This window comes from Phodopus roborovskii, unplaced genomic scaffold (genome assembly GCF_943737965.1).
Source record: "Phodopus roborovskii unplaced genomic scaffold, PHOROB, whole genome shotgun sequence".
Classification (NCBI taxonomy): domain Eukaryota; kingdom Metazoa; phylum Chordata; class Mammalia; order Rodentia; family Cricetidae; genus Phodopus; species Phodopus roborovskii.
The window spans coordinates 2,130,146-2,148,236 of record NW_026126487.1 but is presented as its reverse complement, the minus strand read 5'-3'; the positions used below and the strand labels follow the sequence as shown (position 1 = coordinate 2,148,236).

Sequence of the window (18,091 nt, the reverse complement as noted above, 5' to 3'; positions counted from 1 at the left end):
CAGCATCCCCAGTACAGACAAACAAAAAAGGACACTTTAGCCCAGAAACATTGCTTCACACCTGTAATCCAGTGCTCTGGACTGTTGTGAATTGGAAGGACAGCTTGAGCTATAACATCCTGTCTCACATAAAGAAATGACTACATACATTATAAATTAAATATGTTTTAAAATGGAGATAAAGATAAAGTACATTACTACTCAAAAGACTTGTTATGTGACTAAAGATCGTTAGAACACTAAAAAAAGCTGTTGCAGGAATATCTGAAAACATAAGAACTATATTATGTAAATGAGTCTTACATTCAAATATAAAAAATATCACTTAAAAATTACACAGTTCTTTCAATTATGAGACTCATACCTTTAAACTTAGCACTCAGGGGCAGAGGCAGGTAAATCTCTGTGAGTTTGAGGCCAGCCTGGTTACATGTGAGTTCCACAATAGCCAGAGCTTCAGAGACCCTGTCTCAAAAATTATTAATAATATAATAATAATAGTTACTATTGTTATTATTATTATTATTTTAAATCACCCAATTCAGACTGGTGAGATGGCACATTAGGGAAAGCCCCATTGCCAAGCCTGACCCCCTAAGTTTGGTCTCCATGACAACTGATTCCTCAAGTTGGTCTCTCACCTGCACTAATGTACTGTGGCATGTACATGCCTCCGCCCTTTCCCCCCACTAAAATGTAACATGTTTTTAAAATTATATAGCTCAAAGATTATCCACTTTGACTTGATTATATTAGACATATTTATACTAATTTATCATGTGCTCTTTCATAAGAACATAAAACTTTCAAAGAAAACTAAAGGAGGTAAAAATAGATGAACAACATAAAGAATACCAAATGGAAGCAACAGATACATCACAGGACTAGGGTGTCCTGGTTTCAGTTCCACAGGATTTGACACTCTCCTTCTGGCCTCTGTAAGCACCAGGCATGTGGTGCACAGACATACATGCAGACAGAATATCCACACACATAAAATAAAATAAAACTTTCAGAAAATGTAGACATGCTGACTCCAGTATAGGAACACTGTGTGGCTCTGAGGGAAAAGTGTTCCAATACTCACGTCCTCTGATGCTAGCAAACCTGGATTTGGGGATGCAGTTCCCAAGAGTAAAGATCTTGTAGAAGCATGGGCTGTCAAAAAATATTTCATATATAAACTTACCTTTGAAATTAGGGTTCACAAGTTCTTTACGATTAGAACACTGTAGGGCATTTCCATAAACTAGATCTAATGCACACAGCAGAAGATGGTAAGAGTTCACCAAATCATCACTGATCATGGGGAAGTTGCCTATAGGGTTATATAAAGTCACAAAGTTAAGTCAACAGCCATTTAACAATATTTTTAAATTGCTTCATTTTATTATAATGACACCATATACCATTATACCAAGTTGGTTCAAGAGTGATAAAAGTGTTTTGGCAAATTAACATTTTGGAGACTGATATTTTAATATATGTCTAAGAATTTAATGAAAACTAAAACTTTACTTACATTCAATATAAATTTAATAGGTATCTATTAAGTGGCTAGTAACTAACTAAAAACCTTTATAACTGGTCTAGTCTCTGGCATTCTGAACACACAAAAAAATCACCAATTCTCTTACACTGTAATTATGTTACATAAAAAAGTTTTGCTGCAGTGAAAATTACTAGAAATTTTTGTAACCACTGGAAAATAATTTTACTCATATACATACTCTAAAGAGAAAAGAACCTTTCTTCAAAGCCCTAATGCTATCATTTTAAAATACTTTTCTATACAGTTATAAAAGTTTATGCACATTAATCCAACAGAACACAAATACAGGCATTTGACTTCAAAAGCTACTATCCCAAGGATGTGCTTGTAGCAAAATTAATTAATTAATTAATTAACTAATTAATTAATGTCCAAACCTGCAAACATGCCCTTCATGCCATGTTGGTTTAAGAATACTGAACAACTCCATTTAAATCGTTAGCAAGTGTCTGTCTGAAGAGCTGTTGTCACACCTCTGCATTTTCTCACATAAGGAAAAGGCATGCACCACACTTTCACACATAGTGCCCACCTCAATGGATGCACCACATGTACTTGGTTTTGTCTCATCTGGATCTGTCTTAGACTTTGCCCCTTTGCTTCCTTCCAAAGAAAGTTACCAGCTACCATAGGTCTCAAGATATATAATGCTTTTCTTTTGGGGATAAGTTAAAGCAACAAATAAGTAAATAAATAAATAAATAAAACCCTGCTGCTGTCAGAAAGGAAAATGAAGAGATTGAAATCTGCATTGATGTAATCCAACTAACTTGTTTGCCTCTACTATAAAAGGTCAAATATTTAAAATCTACTCTTATTCTTGTACGTAAAGCAGGAAGCTATACCACTGGCAAGCCTAAACTTGCTCCTGCACATATTTGCAGCAGAGGGAAGAAACAGCAGTACTGCAACTCCTAACCAAAGGCTGACATGCTCCTAATGGGTGCATTCTAATGGAATTCCAGAATAGTCCCAACATGACACAGTTGCCATTTCAAACCCTGACCTTACAAATGGACCTTACTGTATAGGCTATTTTATTGTTTAATCAAGAGATAACAGAAAAATGGAAAGACTTAACCACTAGATTTGGCTTATTGTCCAGGATTTTTATGAAAACAGGCTGTAGTCTTCTGCTCAAAACGCCCTTCATGTGACAGCTTAAATTTGTCACTTGCCATAACAAATCAACACACATATAAATAACTAGGCTATTATTGGGAATAAGATGATCTAAAATGTCCATATGCTATAGGCGCAGTTTGTCTTCCCCACAAATAAACCAAGCACTGAATGAAAGCAACTAAGCTACCCATGAGAAAAAATCCAAGCATTCCACAGAAGCCATACTGAACTGTGCTATGCACCCAAACTTAACACTTGGAAATTTTAACCCAGCCTGGCAATAGAGACAGACTTCCCAGAATCTAGTGTGGTGTCTCCTGCATAAGTGAGACTCTGCCACTACTTTAATAGTCTATAAACTAGCAAAAACATTCACTCCTAAGCCACAAAATAGATTAAAGTCCTGGTAGCTACACAGCTATCCAATACAATAAAAAAATTACTATCATATGTAATATCCATAACATAAACTAACATGGCAGCCTTCATAGAAAGTTTATGTACACCTAAGATTTTATTATGTCATTGATTTATGTCACATTTCTTTTATTTTATGTTTGTGGTGCTTAGGATGAAGTCCAGGGTTTTTGACACACTTAGCAAGCACCCCACCCCTGAGCCCCATCTGTCACTTCTGAATGCACTAAGGAAAGCTGCCAACATCACTGCTATGGAAAACACAACTAAAAAGCTCATAAAGACTCTCCCTTCAGCTAGGCACACAGCTCAGATAAGAATGAAGGACTCATCTCCTAGTTGGAGCTGCAATCACATCACACCTGGAGATCACACCTTCAGGTTCAGCAGCAAAACAGCAGACTAACTCTGGATCCAATCCTAACATTATTCTTTACATTTCTGGGCTTTAGTTGCCTAACCGTGAAGTGAATCAGTTGAGATATTTGATCTGATAAAGGGAATATCTTATACAGTAATTTTCCTTTACCCATAGTTTTGTTTGATCAACAGACCCAAAGATATCTGTAATCAAAGACTAGGGAGACTGAGGCAGAAAGGTTACAAGTTCCAGGTCAGCCTGGCATATGTAGTAAGCCTTGGACAAATAAAAACTAAGTTTAAAATTGCATGTTTTCCTGCTCTGCCCAGCTCTGTGCCACCTGGGACACGATTGTCCCTGTGTTCTGCATATCCAGGCTGAATATGCTATGCATCCAGTAGCCAATTGGTTGCTTTCATGGTTATTTGATCTCCTGTCTCCACACAGCAGTGATTTTATTCAAGCAATCTGTATTTTACTTAACGATGATCCTAAAGTAATGCAGCAACTTGCCAAAGAAAAGCCAAAAAGTGGAAGTGTTTCCATTAGTGAAAAGATGAGTGTCCCTGATTTAAATTTTTTAAAAAATAAGTTTTTACAAGTGCTAGAGAGACTGCTCAGTGGTTAAGAGCACTGGTCACTTTTCTAGATGACTCACAAGAAGCACTCACAAGAAGACACACAACCATCTCTATCTCTAGTCCAGAATTATCCCAATATAGAACATATCAAAGTAATAGAGCTGTATTTCAGTGCATGCAAACTCTGGCTAGAGCAATGGACTGAAAAGAAGAGAGAAAAGGATTCTAATTATCCAATTAGGTTTAGTTAGACACATTACCTGTGGACATGCGGAAAGTCATCATAACTACTCTGAGGACTTCGGTCCCACTCAGTGAATCAGACACAGCTTATGAAGAGCAAAGCCCTAGGTACAAGCTGATACTGAGTGGGGTGGTTCCAATCACAATTTAAAAGGAAATGTTGATACTGTAAAGATAATCTAAAGACCCTCTTATGAAAGTGAGGCTCTCTTCCTGATACAAATACAGCTGAAAATCAGCACCTAAAAATGTAGGTTAGCTAATTCCTATCCAGATAAATGTTACTCTTCTCTTACCTTTTGCATATATAAAAAGCACCCAACAAAAGTGGAAAATTTCAGACGTGGTACAGGGCTGTCGCCTGGAGAGGGAAAAACAAAGTCACAAGACAAATACAAGAATTACACACAAAGGGACATCCCTAATGACTCAAATCAGATGTGAAACAAGTCTGCAGGCAGAGGAGGGAAACCAGACCAGGCTTTACAGGGAATTGTGGAAGTTCTACTCCAAACAAATACTGACAGCAAACAGCTGGGAGGCAGAAAAACCAGCTCAGAGGGAGGGAAAAAAATAAACAACAACAACCAAAAAACTTTTTAAGTTTTTTAAGTCAAGATGCATAAGGCACAAAATAAAAGGAAAAACAACCGTTCTTGTGGCTAATACTGTTTCCAGGTGGCACACAGGAGTTAGAGCTGTAAACCTCTCTATAAGATACTCCACATTATGTAAAATCACAAAAGGTCCCTTTGAAGTCATTCTGACCCTATACTTTTGCCTTACTCCATCTAGTAAGAGATCTGTTGTATTTGACCAAGCTGTCTGCTAAAGGGAGTTTCAGACCTGTGTTGGCTTGGCTTTTCTGCCAGCATCTCTGCCAGGACTTACACCAGGCTTCTATGGTATCAAATCACAAGAGCCTCAACTTTTGTTTTACTTTTGCTCTCTGAGGCAGGATGTCATGTAAACCAGGATGGCCTAGAAACTGCTTTGTAGCAGAGGCTGGTCTGGAACACCCGGCCCTGATAAGTGCTAGGGTCACAGGTGTGTGTCATCAAGCCTAGCTTTACAGAGCCTATTTACTGAGGATCAAGGAGAGCAGCATGACCCGGAGAAGAGCAGACTTGGTTTAGCTCTGGTGCTAGCAGGAGCAGGCACTTGTTTCTCTCAGCCTCTGTCCTTCACCCAACAAAGTTCAGGATTCAAGAGAAACACTGAACTTAATCTGCCACTCATAGCAAATAGTCAGGGCTGGGCTTCTAAAAGCAGCTTCTTGCAGCCCTCAGGAGGTAGGAACAGAAGAATCTGAAGTTCACAGCAGTGCTCAGATGTTTAACATGTTCAATGATACCTGGGTTACATGACACCCTGTCTCCAAAAACACACACAACAAATATGGCCTTTCTGCCATAGTAGATGATAAACTACTTATGATTTTGATTGGCCTCAAATATAAAATTTAGGCCTTTTTGCTTGTAAAAAGCCACTCCAAATTTTATCCCTGTAACATTTGGACCCTGGGCATACCTCAACTAACCTCTCTGCTCCCCAGTTCTCTCTTGCTTGCCACTTCTGAGTGATGGGAGATGTCATTCTGTAAATATGTTTCCCATACTGGTTAATGAATAAAGCACTGTTGGCCAATAGGAAAGGAAGATAGGAGGGACTAGGAGACAAGGAGGAAAGAGGAAGTAGGAAGGAGGGGTCAACATGGAGAGTCTGGAGAGACTAGAACCACCAGCCGCCTCTCGCTGGTAAAACCACGTGGAAATACATAGAAATGGGTTAATAATTAACACAGAGCTAGCTGATAAGAAACTAGTAACTGGCCAACAGAATTATATCATATACAGAGTCTCTTTGTGTTATTTGGGGCTGGCGAGGCAGCGGGACAAGACTCGGCGGCTGGCGGAAAAAACCTTACTCCTTACATCTGAGACTATTGCTATTTCCTCTGTACTGAAGGCCCCGTCTCTATGTCTACAGTCATCTGCCCAAATCCTACCCATTTCCACTTACTCCATGTAATGCCATCAAACTGGCTCATCTAGATTTACTTTCCCTCAGAAATCCCACTTTTCTGTATCTTCTGCACTCACATGGCCTGTATGCTACTTCCTCTCCCTCATTACTGCCAGCTCTCAGAAGAGAGCCCATGAGTTCTGTTTGAATCCCCACCCCCTGCATGATATTTAAACCATTATTTCTTGTTGTGTCTTTAACATGGTGACAAGATTTCAGATCACAGTTGTACATTACAGTCACACTCGAGAGGCAGTACAAACATGGTAAATCATATGGGTTCTGCATTAAGTCTACCCACACATGGGTACATGGATTGCCCTTTAGGAGCTTATTTTCCATGTCTAACTAGTCAAAGACCCATAAGGTTGTCATATTACATGTTCACATTTAAGAGGAATACTTACTTGCCTCATAACACACATACAGGTAAGTGCCATATATCACTAGTGTGACTGTTAGCAGAAAGTGCTCAAAAGTGCCAAGAGCCAAGAATAAACTGGGTGTGGCAGAATGTTCCTGTAATCCCGGCTCCTGGAAGGCTGATACAGGAGGATAGCAAGTTGGACATCAGCCTGGGCTACCTAGAAGACTCTGTCTCAAAGCAACAAAAACAACCCAAAAACTATAAAAGTGAGGTTATACATGAGTCTTAGAGAATGTGTCTGGCATGATTCGGCTTCCAGCACTCACTCCCAAGTACAGAATAGTAAAACTCTTGAAGAAATATTACAAGTCTCTTAATTAGAACTAGGTGATAGACACATATACCAAATGAGTGTGATATGAAGTTATTTTTAGACATTCTAAAGAGAAAGATCTACTTTGGATTTTTCTATAAATGATACTAAGATTCCAAGAAAGCTTGCATCCAAAATTCAGAACATTGATACAAAGCTGTGGTGCCAAGGAGGGCTTCACTCAGGGGACTGAGATAGGACAGACCAATCTTGAGGACAGCCTGGGTTACCTACTGAGTTGAAGGCTAGTCTGTCTATACAATGATATTCTTTCCCTTGTTTTAGGAGCTTTTGGTTTTGTTTTGTTTCTCTTTTTGGCTTTCTAACACAGGATCTCTCTTATATAGTCCAGATGATTCTCCTGCCTCAGCCTCCTTAATGCTGGAATTAACAGTTATGTGTAACTATACCCAGCCACTTTTACTTTTTTGTTTGTTCTTGTTTTGTTTTATTTTTCAGCATAGGGTTTCTCTGAGAGTACTGGCTATCCTGGAACTCACTTTGTAGAACACTGACCTCAAACTCACATCTCACATATCTGCCTGCCTCTGCCTCCCAACTATTGGTTCTAAAAGCATTTCCCATCACACCCAGCCCTCTTGTACATTTCTTATACATACTATGTTAAGAGGAAATTTTTTGACATCCTTTAAAAGCAAAATTTCTCTCTCTAGTTTAACTTGGATGTTAAAGGAGGTCAGTTTTTATCTCATAATGGCCCATAGTTGTAAAGACCAAAGACACTAAACCAAGAAAGCTGGTTTTGTAGACCTTGACCAAAAAACAAGTCCACAGTGGTTGAATTCTCCTATTCAGACCCAGCCTAGTTGCTCTATTTTGGTTGGCCATGAGCATCAAACTCATTTTGGGGGACTATTAATTCACTTTGACAGAATGGTCAAATAATAGAAACAGAAAATGTCACTATCTGATCTATTCCAAGGAAGACAACTAGAGAAAGTACCTAAGGTCTGATTTGTCAACGTGCATTTTTGGTTGCTTAAATAAAAAGGGAATTTTTCTCCAACGTAAAACCCAAACTGTTTGCATTATGAAAGAAACCAGACAACTTCCAACAATCAGCAAAGAACAACAAATTATCATTTAACAAAACAAAACAAACAAAAAACATTTTAAGCCAGGTGTGGTAGCACAGGTGTTTAATCCCAGGACTGGGAGGCAGACGCAGGCAGATTTATGAGTTGGAGGCCGGCCTGGTCTACAGAGTGAATTCCACCTACCCAAGGCTACATAGTGAGACCCTGTCTCAAAGCAAACAAAAACCCCAACTTCTTAGAAAAAAAATCCCTGAAATCATGTGCCTTTTAAAGAATGATGGACCACACGCACACAGAAGCCTACCTCTGCTTCCGCCCTCTTTGCTGGCGAGGTTGTTCTTCTTGGGGATATTTAAAAATGTCTTGAAAAATGGGTTCATATTTCTTAAAAATCACAGCAGAAACAGTGAAATTTCTTTCTAATCTCTCAGTACGTTCTCTGAATTGTGGGGGTAGATTTGCCATGTCTTCCCATTTCTTCATCTTGTTAAAAAATTCAATTAAGCTGATATTAAAAATAAAAATGAGGACTTTAATAACATAAAGGTGATGTTCCAATAAAATTAACAGTAAATCAAAATCATTTCATCAAATTATAGTTTGACAATGACATAAAATCAAAGGCATGCCTTTGACTAACTTTATCTCCTACCATTTGTCTTATTACTCCAACCCTCCTAATTTACTTTGTTCAGATTATAATAGTTTTGGTTTCTTTGTTTGTATTCATGTTTATGTAGGTGGTGTGTGGAAATGCACAGGAATCCAGCAATTGCTAAGTGCCTTTCTCAACCATGGTCCACCTTTCCACTTACATTTTTCTGCTGGGTGTGACAGGATCTTTTACCCTTGGCATCATCTCACTGGCCCAGATCAGAGCCTTTAAATATTAAAACTATGGAGCTGGAGAGATGGCTCAGCAGCTAAGAGTATTTGCTTTTCTTGTAGAGGATCTCGGCTCAATACCCAGCACCCACAGCTTATGACCATCTTTTACTACAGGGCCAGAAGATCTGATGTCCTCTTCTGACTTTCTTGGCCACTAAACATGCACATTTTGCATGTACAAAATGCAGGAAAAATACTCACATAAAATAAAATGAATTTTTTTTAAAAAAATAAGACACTAAAGTTAGCATAGAAATAGCCAAGATTTCAATTTATACACCTCCCTAATCTTATTCTCTATTTCCCCAGCAATATAATCCACATTCTGAAGTTAATTTTTCATACATATACTCATAAAAATAAGTACCTTTTGTTTGCTTTTACATTTTATATAAAATGCATCATATTATAAGTAGCATTCCACACCTTAATTTTCATTTAATGTTTCTGAGACTCATTAATATTAATACATGGAAATATTTAACTCATTTAATTACTAGAACCATTCCTTCCTATGAACATATAACAACTTTCTGCATTCACTCAATCAAGAGATATTCAAGTTACTTTTAATTTTCTTTAGAAAAAAATGGTGGAGGGCAGGCAAGGTGTGAGTGGTTAAGAGCACTTGTTGCTCTTGCAGAGAACCCAGGTCTCTTCCAACACCCATCTGGTGACTCACAACCACCTGTAACTCCAGTTCCAGGGGATCTAATGTTTCCTTCTGGCCTCCACAGATACACACACATACATGCAGACACTCATATACACATAAAAATCATGAATTTTTAAATGGTGCAATAAACATATTGGTGTGTGTGTGTGTGTGTAGGAGTTTCGTGTGTGTGTGTGTGTGTGTGTGTGTGTGTGTGTGTGTGTCTGGGTAGGAGTTTCTTTAGGGCCAGACACTGTGACGCTTCAATTTCACACATTCCATGGACATTAAAACACAAGTCTCATGCATATGCATCTAAGCATAATGCCACATAATTGACATTTTATTTACCTTTTTGAGCCATAGTATCTTCAAAAGCTCCTCAATATCTTTATTTAAATTTATATTAGTAACATACAATGAGCCATATCCTTTAATTCATCAAAATGCCAATACACTCGTTAGTAAAATATGATCCTGACTCTGAAGCGGTAAAGGAAAACCATGACTTGGTTTCTAAATTCAGCAACCCACATTCGACATGTTAGATGCTCAGAAAATAGTAAACGACGAGAATTTTCATAACTTGAATGATTTGTAAGTTTTTATTTTAGCTACATTCTACTTTGCAAGCTTGAATATAGTTACCTCTGCTCTGAACATCGAAGGATTCTTGTTAAAGACACATAGTTTCCTTCCACAGTCCCTTTGCTTACAGTTGGAACCGATTTTCTGCAAGCCACATATAAGGCACATGCTAACCAATGAAGATCATTTCCCTGAAAAAGAAAATAGTGCTCAAAAACTTGTCCAGAGTTTTTTAGGGTCTCATGCTGCCGTATTGCTTTTCTATGGCTGTAACAATGGAGAGGGGGAAATTCGATGGATGTGTGAACATCGAATATTCATATTCACAATACACCGACTCAGGAGAATAACACAGACACAACCACCACATTATTGTTAAATAACACCTTGCCTAGCCTTCGAATCGTGGGCCTCTTAACCTGCTCCTTCCACAAGCTAAACATAAAATAAAAGGGTCATACGCACAGGCAGCAGATAAACAATCCGAACTTCCGTGTCACTTCCTATTGGCCCAGGCAGGGGAGGTGCCTGCAGAGTTGACAGGCACTGGCCCGAATGGCCATTTTTGTCAACCTCAAGCCCCGTCCCGAGAAGGGAACATAACAAACCTATAGCTGGGTGACAGCCAAAAAGAGTGCCCGAGCTCAGCAACAAATGTTACGTGTCTACACATAACATTCAACAGCCGGAGGTGGGGGGGGGGGGATAAGGGAGGGATGGCAAATCTTAAGCCGTTGTCACACATAAGCAAGCCCGAAACTTAACTCGTCTCCTCTGACGGCTGCGAAGCCAGGGCCGAGGCAATGGTGCGGTGCAAACCACCAAGCGACCCCAGAGCCACATCGAGTCCCCCGACCTCCCCGGATGGCCTGCGCGCGCACCTCCAGCGTGTAGCTCTCGCTCATGCTGCGGTAGCTGGCCCAGGCCTCGGCTCGCGCCGCCTCGTCCATGTTGAGGCGGCTACACAGCTCTTCGAACCGCTGCTGGATCTGAGGGCCCGGGGACCCCGCGGGCTGCGCACCGTCCGTGGCGTCGCCATCCTCCTCCTCCTCCTCCGAGCTGGCTGCTGCCGGAGGAGGAGGCGGTGGCGACTGGTTGCCTCCAGATGGCATGGCGCACCCGAGGCCGCGGCTCTTCAGATGAACTGAGGGCCCGGGCCGGCAGCCATTCAAACCGCAAAGCGCCCGCCCGTCAGCAGCTTGCACCACGACTGTGCCGCCCCCAGAGTCGCTCGGTCCCATGCGGGCACCCGTACATCTGAGCACAGCCTGCTGGGAAACGTAGTCTCGGCCGGGAACTCAGGGGGACCAAAAGTCGTGGGAAAAGAAAGAGCAAAACAAAATGTGCTTCATTTGGGGGTGAATGAACGCGCCCTCCCGTTTTAAGTACCTCTTCAGAAGGACTCAGTGGGACCATTCAGAAGGCTCGTTTGAAGAGAAAAGGACAAAAAAATATCGACAGGAGAAGTTTTGTATACAAATACTTCCCTCCTCACCTAGAGGTCCTCAAATGATAGTAAAGCTGAAAGGTCCAAAGTAAAGATAATAGCTCGGCTGCTCGTTCTAGTTCGCTTCTCTGTTACGGAGATAAACACTGACTGAAACCAACCCGGGGAGGAAAGGGCTTATTTCATCTTAGACTTTGCAGTCCATCACTGAGGGAGGCTAAAGCAGGACTCTGCTTACTGGCTAGCTCCCTCTTGCTTGCTCAGCTACTTTTCTAAGGCAGCCCAACCTGCCAATGGATGGCAAACGCCACCCCATAAAGAGAATGCTTCAAGTGAGGTTCCTGTGTCAACACTAACTATGGCAAAGGTATACTGGGTAAGAATCGATCTCACTAATCTAACAAAACCCCAAAACACTATCAAACAAACAAAATTTAAAAATGATATTGGCCATCACACTCGAAGAATTGGCATCTTGATGATACTCCCAATTTCCAGGCCTTTCACATTTAATGTATGCCTCAGGCCTGGCAACAGGATATGCAACTAAACATGGTGGCTGTGTAGACTGTGCATGCTCAGAACCTGGGGCTGGGGAAGCTGATCCATTTTTTTTTTTTTTTTTTTTTTTGTGGAAGCTGATCCTTTTAACATCTACAATGGAAAGACATTTCAGGACGGGTCACAATGAAACACAGTTATCCAGGGCACTGACTAAAGTCAAGACATGAGACTCCACTGTGCCTATTAGGAGAAGAATTCAGCCAAGGGGCTCAGCAGCTATACATGTGATTAGGGTTGTTAAAGATGCCGATTCTCTGAGCTTAGACATGAGGGGAAGAATGTGTAGATTTTTCTTATCCAAAGAATTTGCTCTTGGAAAAGAAAATTTTAAGGCACACTGCATGGGCTTGAAGGTGAAAAAGAGAATCTAGTGGAAATAAACACATTTGCAAGGGCTAGGAAGATTTTCAGTTGGCAGAAACACTCACCTGAGTTCAATGCTTACAGCTCACACGTTTAAAGGAGACGGGGCACTAAAAAGCCAGGAGTTCTAATCTCAGCCGAGGGCAGACCTAAGTAGGTAGAGTCCTGGGGCATGCTGGCCAGTGAGAGACACACACAGTCTGAAAAAGAGAGGGGCCCGAGGAACAACCCCTGTGGCCTCCACACTCACATGTTCACATGTCCCTCCACACACATGTGCACAAACTTGAATGTGCACACAAATGCACTCAAGCATGTGCACGCATTCACACACAATACTTAACTTCTACATAAGTCATAAGGACACTGTATTTAAGACATCATCCATTAGGCATTTCAACAAACTTGTGGGCCGGGGAGACAGCGCAGTGGTAAAGAGCACTGGATGCTTTCCCACCTGAGTTCAAATCCAAGCAACCATGACGGGCTCACAACTACCTGGAACTCCAGGTCCAGGGGAGGTGACACTTTTTTCTGGCCTCTATAGCGCCTGCACACCCCCCCCCCACACAAACATAATTTTAAAAATAAGTGAATAAATTAAATCTGGAAACCAATTCTTATTTGTGATGTTTCTCTGTAAGGGGAGCTCAGTTCATTCTTGGGTGTCCTGGTTTGTTATGTGTATCTATCTGAGTGTCAGCCTGAAATAAACTGGTCAGACCAGGAGAGTAATGGGGCTCTTTCCCCTTTCCATGTCCCCTCTCTATCATAATTAGCTATCCTGCCTCAAGCCTTTCAAGTAATCATTAGGTCTTACAATTCTGTAGTAACATATATTAATCATGATTAATGAGAATGCCACTTCTATACATGTATATTTTGCTCGTGTTCACTCTCCCATTTTTGTCTCCTAGCACTCCTGTTGGCCCCTCCCATTTCCCATCCAGCCTCCCTTTGCTTCCATGCCTTTATTTGTTAATTTCATGAACCAGTGAGTTTGATTTTGGCTTCTCATGGGGTAGGGGGGGTGGAGGGGGATAGTTATAGGAGCATGAGAAACATACTAGTGGCTACACTGCAGAAGAAATGAAAGAGAAAAAACAGGGTGGAGCCTTGTGAACCCCTCATTCCAGCAACCATTAACTAAATGACCATGACTCTGCCGCATGCTGCCTGTGACAGCCCTTCCCTGTGTCTGCAGACCTGCTAAGACAGCTCCTAGGTGGATTTTCTGGCTATGCTTGGGCTGTCTTAGCTGCCATAGCCTTTCTCTTGCTGTCTTTTGCTTTCTGTCTTTGGTCACTGTTTACCTCTAACACAATGGTATGGTTGACATATTCTGGATTACAGGACTTTAAGCTCCAGGTGGTATTTTTTTTCAGAGATACTGACCACTACTATCTATCTATCTATCTAGGCTGACCAAGGACCTCTTAATCTTCAAGCAATGTCACAATCCAACCTTCAACCTCCTGTGATTACACCCACCACTTCTCCAAGTACCCCTCCAAGTACAACCTATGTCTCTGTGGACAGTTCAACAATACCAACCCCATCCTCTCCTCTGTTCTGGAGCAGTTTCTGAAGAAAGGAGGTTTTAATCCCTTTGCCAGTGATTTGACCTGGATATTCTGGTGTGTGTGTGTGTGTGTGTGTGTGTGTGTGTGTGTGTGTGTGTGTGTGTGTGTTGGGGGTTGGAGACAAAAAGGCGCAGAAATAACAGGGCCAAAAATAAAAATCAAGGTTCCCCACTCTCTTAGTTGGACCATAACATCCTGGAGCTTAGCAGGGGAAAATGGCCAAGACCAACAGAGAACTAAGTCTGTTTCCTTTAGAAATACTCCATTTCCTTAGAGACATGGTAGAAAATTTAAATCACGAAGATGTAAAGGCTATTCTACACATTGGGAGGACACTACTTTTAACAATTTCTTAGTTTCTCTATACGTAGTTCCTGAGTAAGTCTGTAAGGCAGAGATGTATTTGCTCAGGATTGAGAACACTCTGCAGGTGGAGAGGAAGACTCTGCTTTGTGAGCACTAAAAACTGGTAGATAAGGGTGCTCCCTGAAGCTGAGTTTAAGGGAATGCGGCAGTGGAACAGAGACAAATGGGGCAAATGCAACTTGTGATGGCCATGACGGAACCTCTCAGCTCTTTGAACTATGATGCAAGAGGACTGAGTGTAAGGACACAATTATGGCTTAATGTGTGATTGGGCGATCAACTTTCTTAGTCCACAAGCAGGTATGAAGGCTTTCTTAATTTACTTAATTTTTTCTTTATGCGTTTAGCTGTTTCTCCTGAATGCATGACTATTCACCATAAGCCTGTCTGGTGCCCATGGAAACCAGAAGACCTCATTGGATTCCCTGGGACTGGAGTTCCAGATGGCTGTGAGCCATCATTTGGGTGCTGGGAATTAAACCCAGATCCTCTGGAAGAGTAGCCAGTGCTCTTAACCACTGAACCCCCCACCCCCAATTGACTGTCTATTACTGTAACAAAGACACCATGACCAAAAGCAGCTTGGGGAGGACCAAGATTATTGGGCTTACACATTCCAATCACAGGCCATCATCAAGAGAAACCAAGGCAGGAACTGAAACAGAGATCATGGAGAGATGCTGCTTACTGGCTTGCTCTGCATGCCTTGTTCTATTTGCTTTCATGCACAACCCAAAGTCACCTGTCCAGGGATGGCATAGTCCACAGTGGGCTGGGTATTTTCATATTAATCACCAATCCTGAAAATATTTTCACAGACTCGCCTACAGGCTAATGTGATGGAGCCATCTTTTTAATCAAGGTTACTACTTCCCAGATGACCCAAGCTTGTGTCAAATTAATCCAGTGTAGGATAGGATGTCTTAGGATCTGGTCCAGGAGTGATTGGCATACCGTTGTTCTAGAGCCATGTGAAACTTCATCACTTGATTTTTGGACGCAAAAAGTGAAGAAGGCAGAACAAGTTCCACTAGAGTGACTGAAATTGTAAGAGGTGTTGTGGTCATGGTGTTCTCTACGTCCCCAATGAACCGCTGACTCAGACACATGGGAACATAGGGGCATTTTCCTCCAGTGACTCTCTCCTAGTTCCTGACTGCCCTTGGAAGGGAAGGGTCAAACTATTCCCTGTCCTTTCAATCTCTTACTCCTCAATGGTTTAGGACTCTGAGCTTTGAATACCCAGGAAGGGAAGCTTTGCCAGTGTTGAAGAAGTATTAGATTTTATTTTTAGCTTTTGCATAATATTTAGACATTGCTTAGTAAAAACTGAACTTTCTCATGACTTGATTTCCAGACTGTTTTCTACAGCTAAAAGTCTGACAAACTTTGCTCAAATTGTGACAAAAACATTTTTTGTTGTTTTTAATCAGTTTTGTCAATACTCCCAAGAACAGACCAATATCTTGAGAGCCTCGTTTAATTTTTAATTTTTTTACATTTATTTTTATGTGTGTGTGTATGTGAGTCACCAAGTGGGTCCCAGGATTGGACTCAGTTCATGGCAAGTGCCTTAGCCACAGAGTCACCTTCTGTAGGGACCCTTGGAGTCAGGCAAGGTACACCAATGCCAAATTCTCAGCACAATGGAGATTTATTCACCCCAGAGGGCAGAGGGCAGAGATAAGGGACAAAGACAGGAGACAGAGGAGGAAGGAGAAGGGAAGAAGCTAAGGGAGAGGGAGAAAAGGGACAAGGGAGAGGGGGAAAGGGACAAAGAACTGTCTCTGGATAGAAAGGAGACAGACATGGCCCATAGGCAAATGGTGGCTTATAAAGGAAACCCATGTTAGGATGAGATGTTTAATTTTAACTGGGAGTGTTAATTAGGTGACCCAAACTGGGCTTTTGATTGCTTGCTGAACTTTAATACTTTGATAGCTTGACCTTGGTAGTTGGCCTCAGAAGGAGGAAATAGCCAAATAAGGGGATGGTTTGGCAAGGTAGAAGCAATGGGGGAGAAGTATAAGACCTGCCAGAGCCATGTTTGCCATGCTCAGGCTGGCTAGAGTCCCTTCACCTTCCTCCATTTTCTTTTCTTTTTTTTTAAGATTTACTTATTTATTATGTATACAGTGTTCTGCCTACATGTATGTCTGCAGGCCTGAAGAGGGCACCAGATCTCATTATAGGTGGTTATGAGCCACCATGTGTTGATGGGATTTGAACTCAGGACCTGTGGAAGAGCAAACCGTTTTTTTAACCTCTGAGCCATCTCTCCAACCATGCCCCCTCTTCATTTTTCTTAATGTGGATGCTTAAAGCTGGACATTTCCACTTTGGTATGTCATAGTTTCATTCATTTTTTCCCCTAATTTTCTTTGAGATGTTGTCTTTGACCCATTGGTTATTTAGGAATTCATTGTTTCATTTTTACATACTAGTGAATTTCAAAGCTTTGTTGCTAAGTTTTAATTTCTATTGTGGTTAGAAAGCACCTTTTCTGTTTTAATCTTAAATTTTGAGAGACTGTTCAGTGTCCCAGAGTCTAGTGGTGGTCACGGTGTTGTTGTTCAAGCCTTTCTTATTGGCCTTTTGCCTACCTGTTCTATTCATGATTGACACTGGGATATTAGAAACTCCACCTTGGTCAGGTGGTGGTGGCACACGCCTTCAGTCCCAGCACTGGAAGGCAGAGGCAGGAGGCTCTTTATGAGTTAGAGGCCAGCCCAGTCTACAGAGCTAGTTCCAGGACAGGCAGAACTACACAAAGAAGTTCTGTCTTGAAAACAAACAAAAACAAACAAACAAACAAACCCACAAAACAAACAAACCAAAATAAAAAAGGGGGCTGGAGAGATGGCTCAGAGATTAAGAGCACTGGCTGCTCTTCCAAAGGTCCTGAGTTCAATTCCTAGCACCTACAATGATGGCTCATAACCTAACCATCTATAGTGAGATATTGTGCCCTCTTCTGGCCTGCAGGCATACCTGCAGGAGGAATAATGTATATATATATATATATATATATATATATATATATATATATATATATATAAATAATAAATAAATCTTTTAAAAAAGAAAAACAAAACAAAAAAAAAAAAAAGAAAGAGAAAAGAAAAGAGAGAAAGAAAAAAAGAAAACAACAACAACAAAAACCCAAAATCAAAGAAAGCCCTCCACTTTTTCTTGACTCATTGTCCCTTTTGTTGTTGTTGCTGTTGTACTGGATTCTGGTACAGGTAATTTTTAGTTTTGCAGTATTGTTAGCAATGCAAAAAAGAGGCATAATTATATACACCTGACTTAAATGATTCATAATGTGTGAATTAACTGTAATTAATTCAGGAGTGGGCAAAAGCAGTAGTCCCTCCATTAAGTAAGCCAAAAGCTCTGTGGAAGCTGAGGCAGCTGAGTTCCAGACCAGTATGCACCAGATGCCCCATTCAAAAATAGGCCAAAAACACTGGGGCTGGGGAGATAGTTCAATTGGTTACATGCTTGCATAGATTCATAGAAACATAGAAAGCTG

The 18,091-nt window shown here is 41.0% G+C and overlaps 1 protein-coding gene across 4 annotated transcripts in view; it reads right to left on the bottom strand.

The window, feature by feature from the left end:
- Rbl2 (RB transcriptional corepressor like 2) overlaps window positions 1-11,489 on the bottom strand; it is a 49,671-nt gene extending 38,182 nt beyond the window's left edge. For all 4 annotated transcript variants that reach the window (XM_051195108.1, XM_051195109.1, XM_051195110.1 and 1 more), the window contains exons 1-5: window positions 11,115-11,489; window positions 10,294-10,424; window positions 8,407-8,607; window positions 4,576-4,640; window positions 1,190-1,318 (exon numbers count right to left, since the gene is read on the bottom strand). In XM_051195108.1, coding sequence (XP_051051065.1) covers window positions 1,190-1,318; window positions 4,576-4,640; window positions 8,407-8,607; window positions 10,294-10,424; window positions 11,115-11,474 — 886 coding nt within the window. In that variant the 5' untranslated portion in view covers window positions 11,475-11,489. The remainder of the gene's footprint in view (window positions 1-1,189; window positions 1,319-4,575; window positions 4,641-8,406; window positions 8,608-10,293; window positions 10,425-11,114) is intronic.
- Window positions 11,490-18,091: the final 6,602 nt, after the last annotated feature.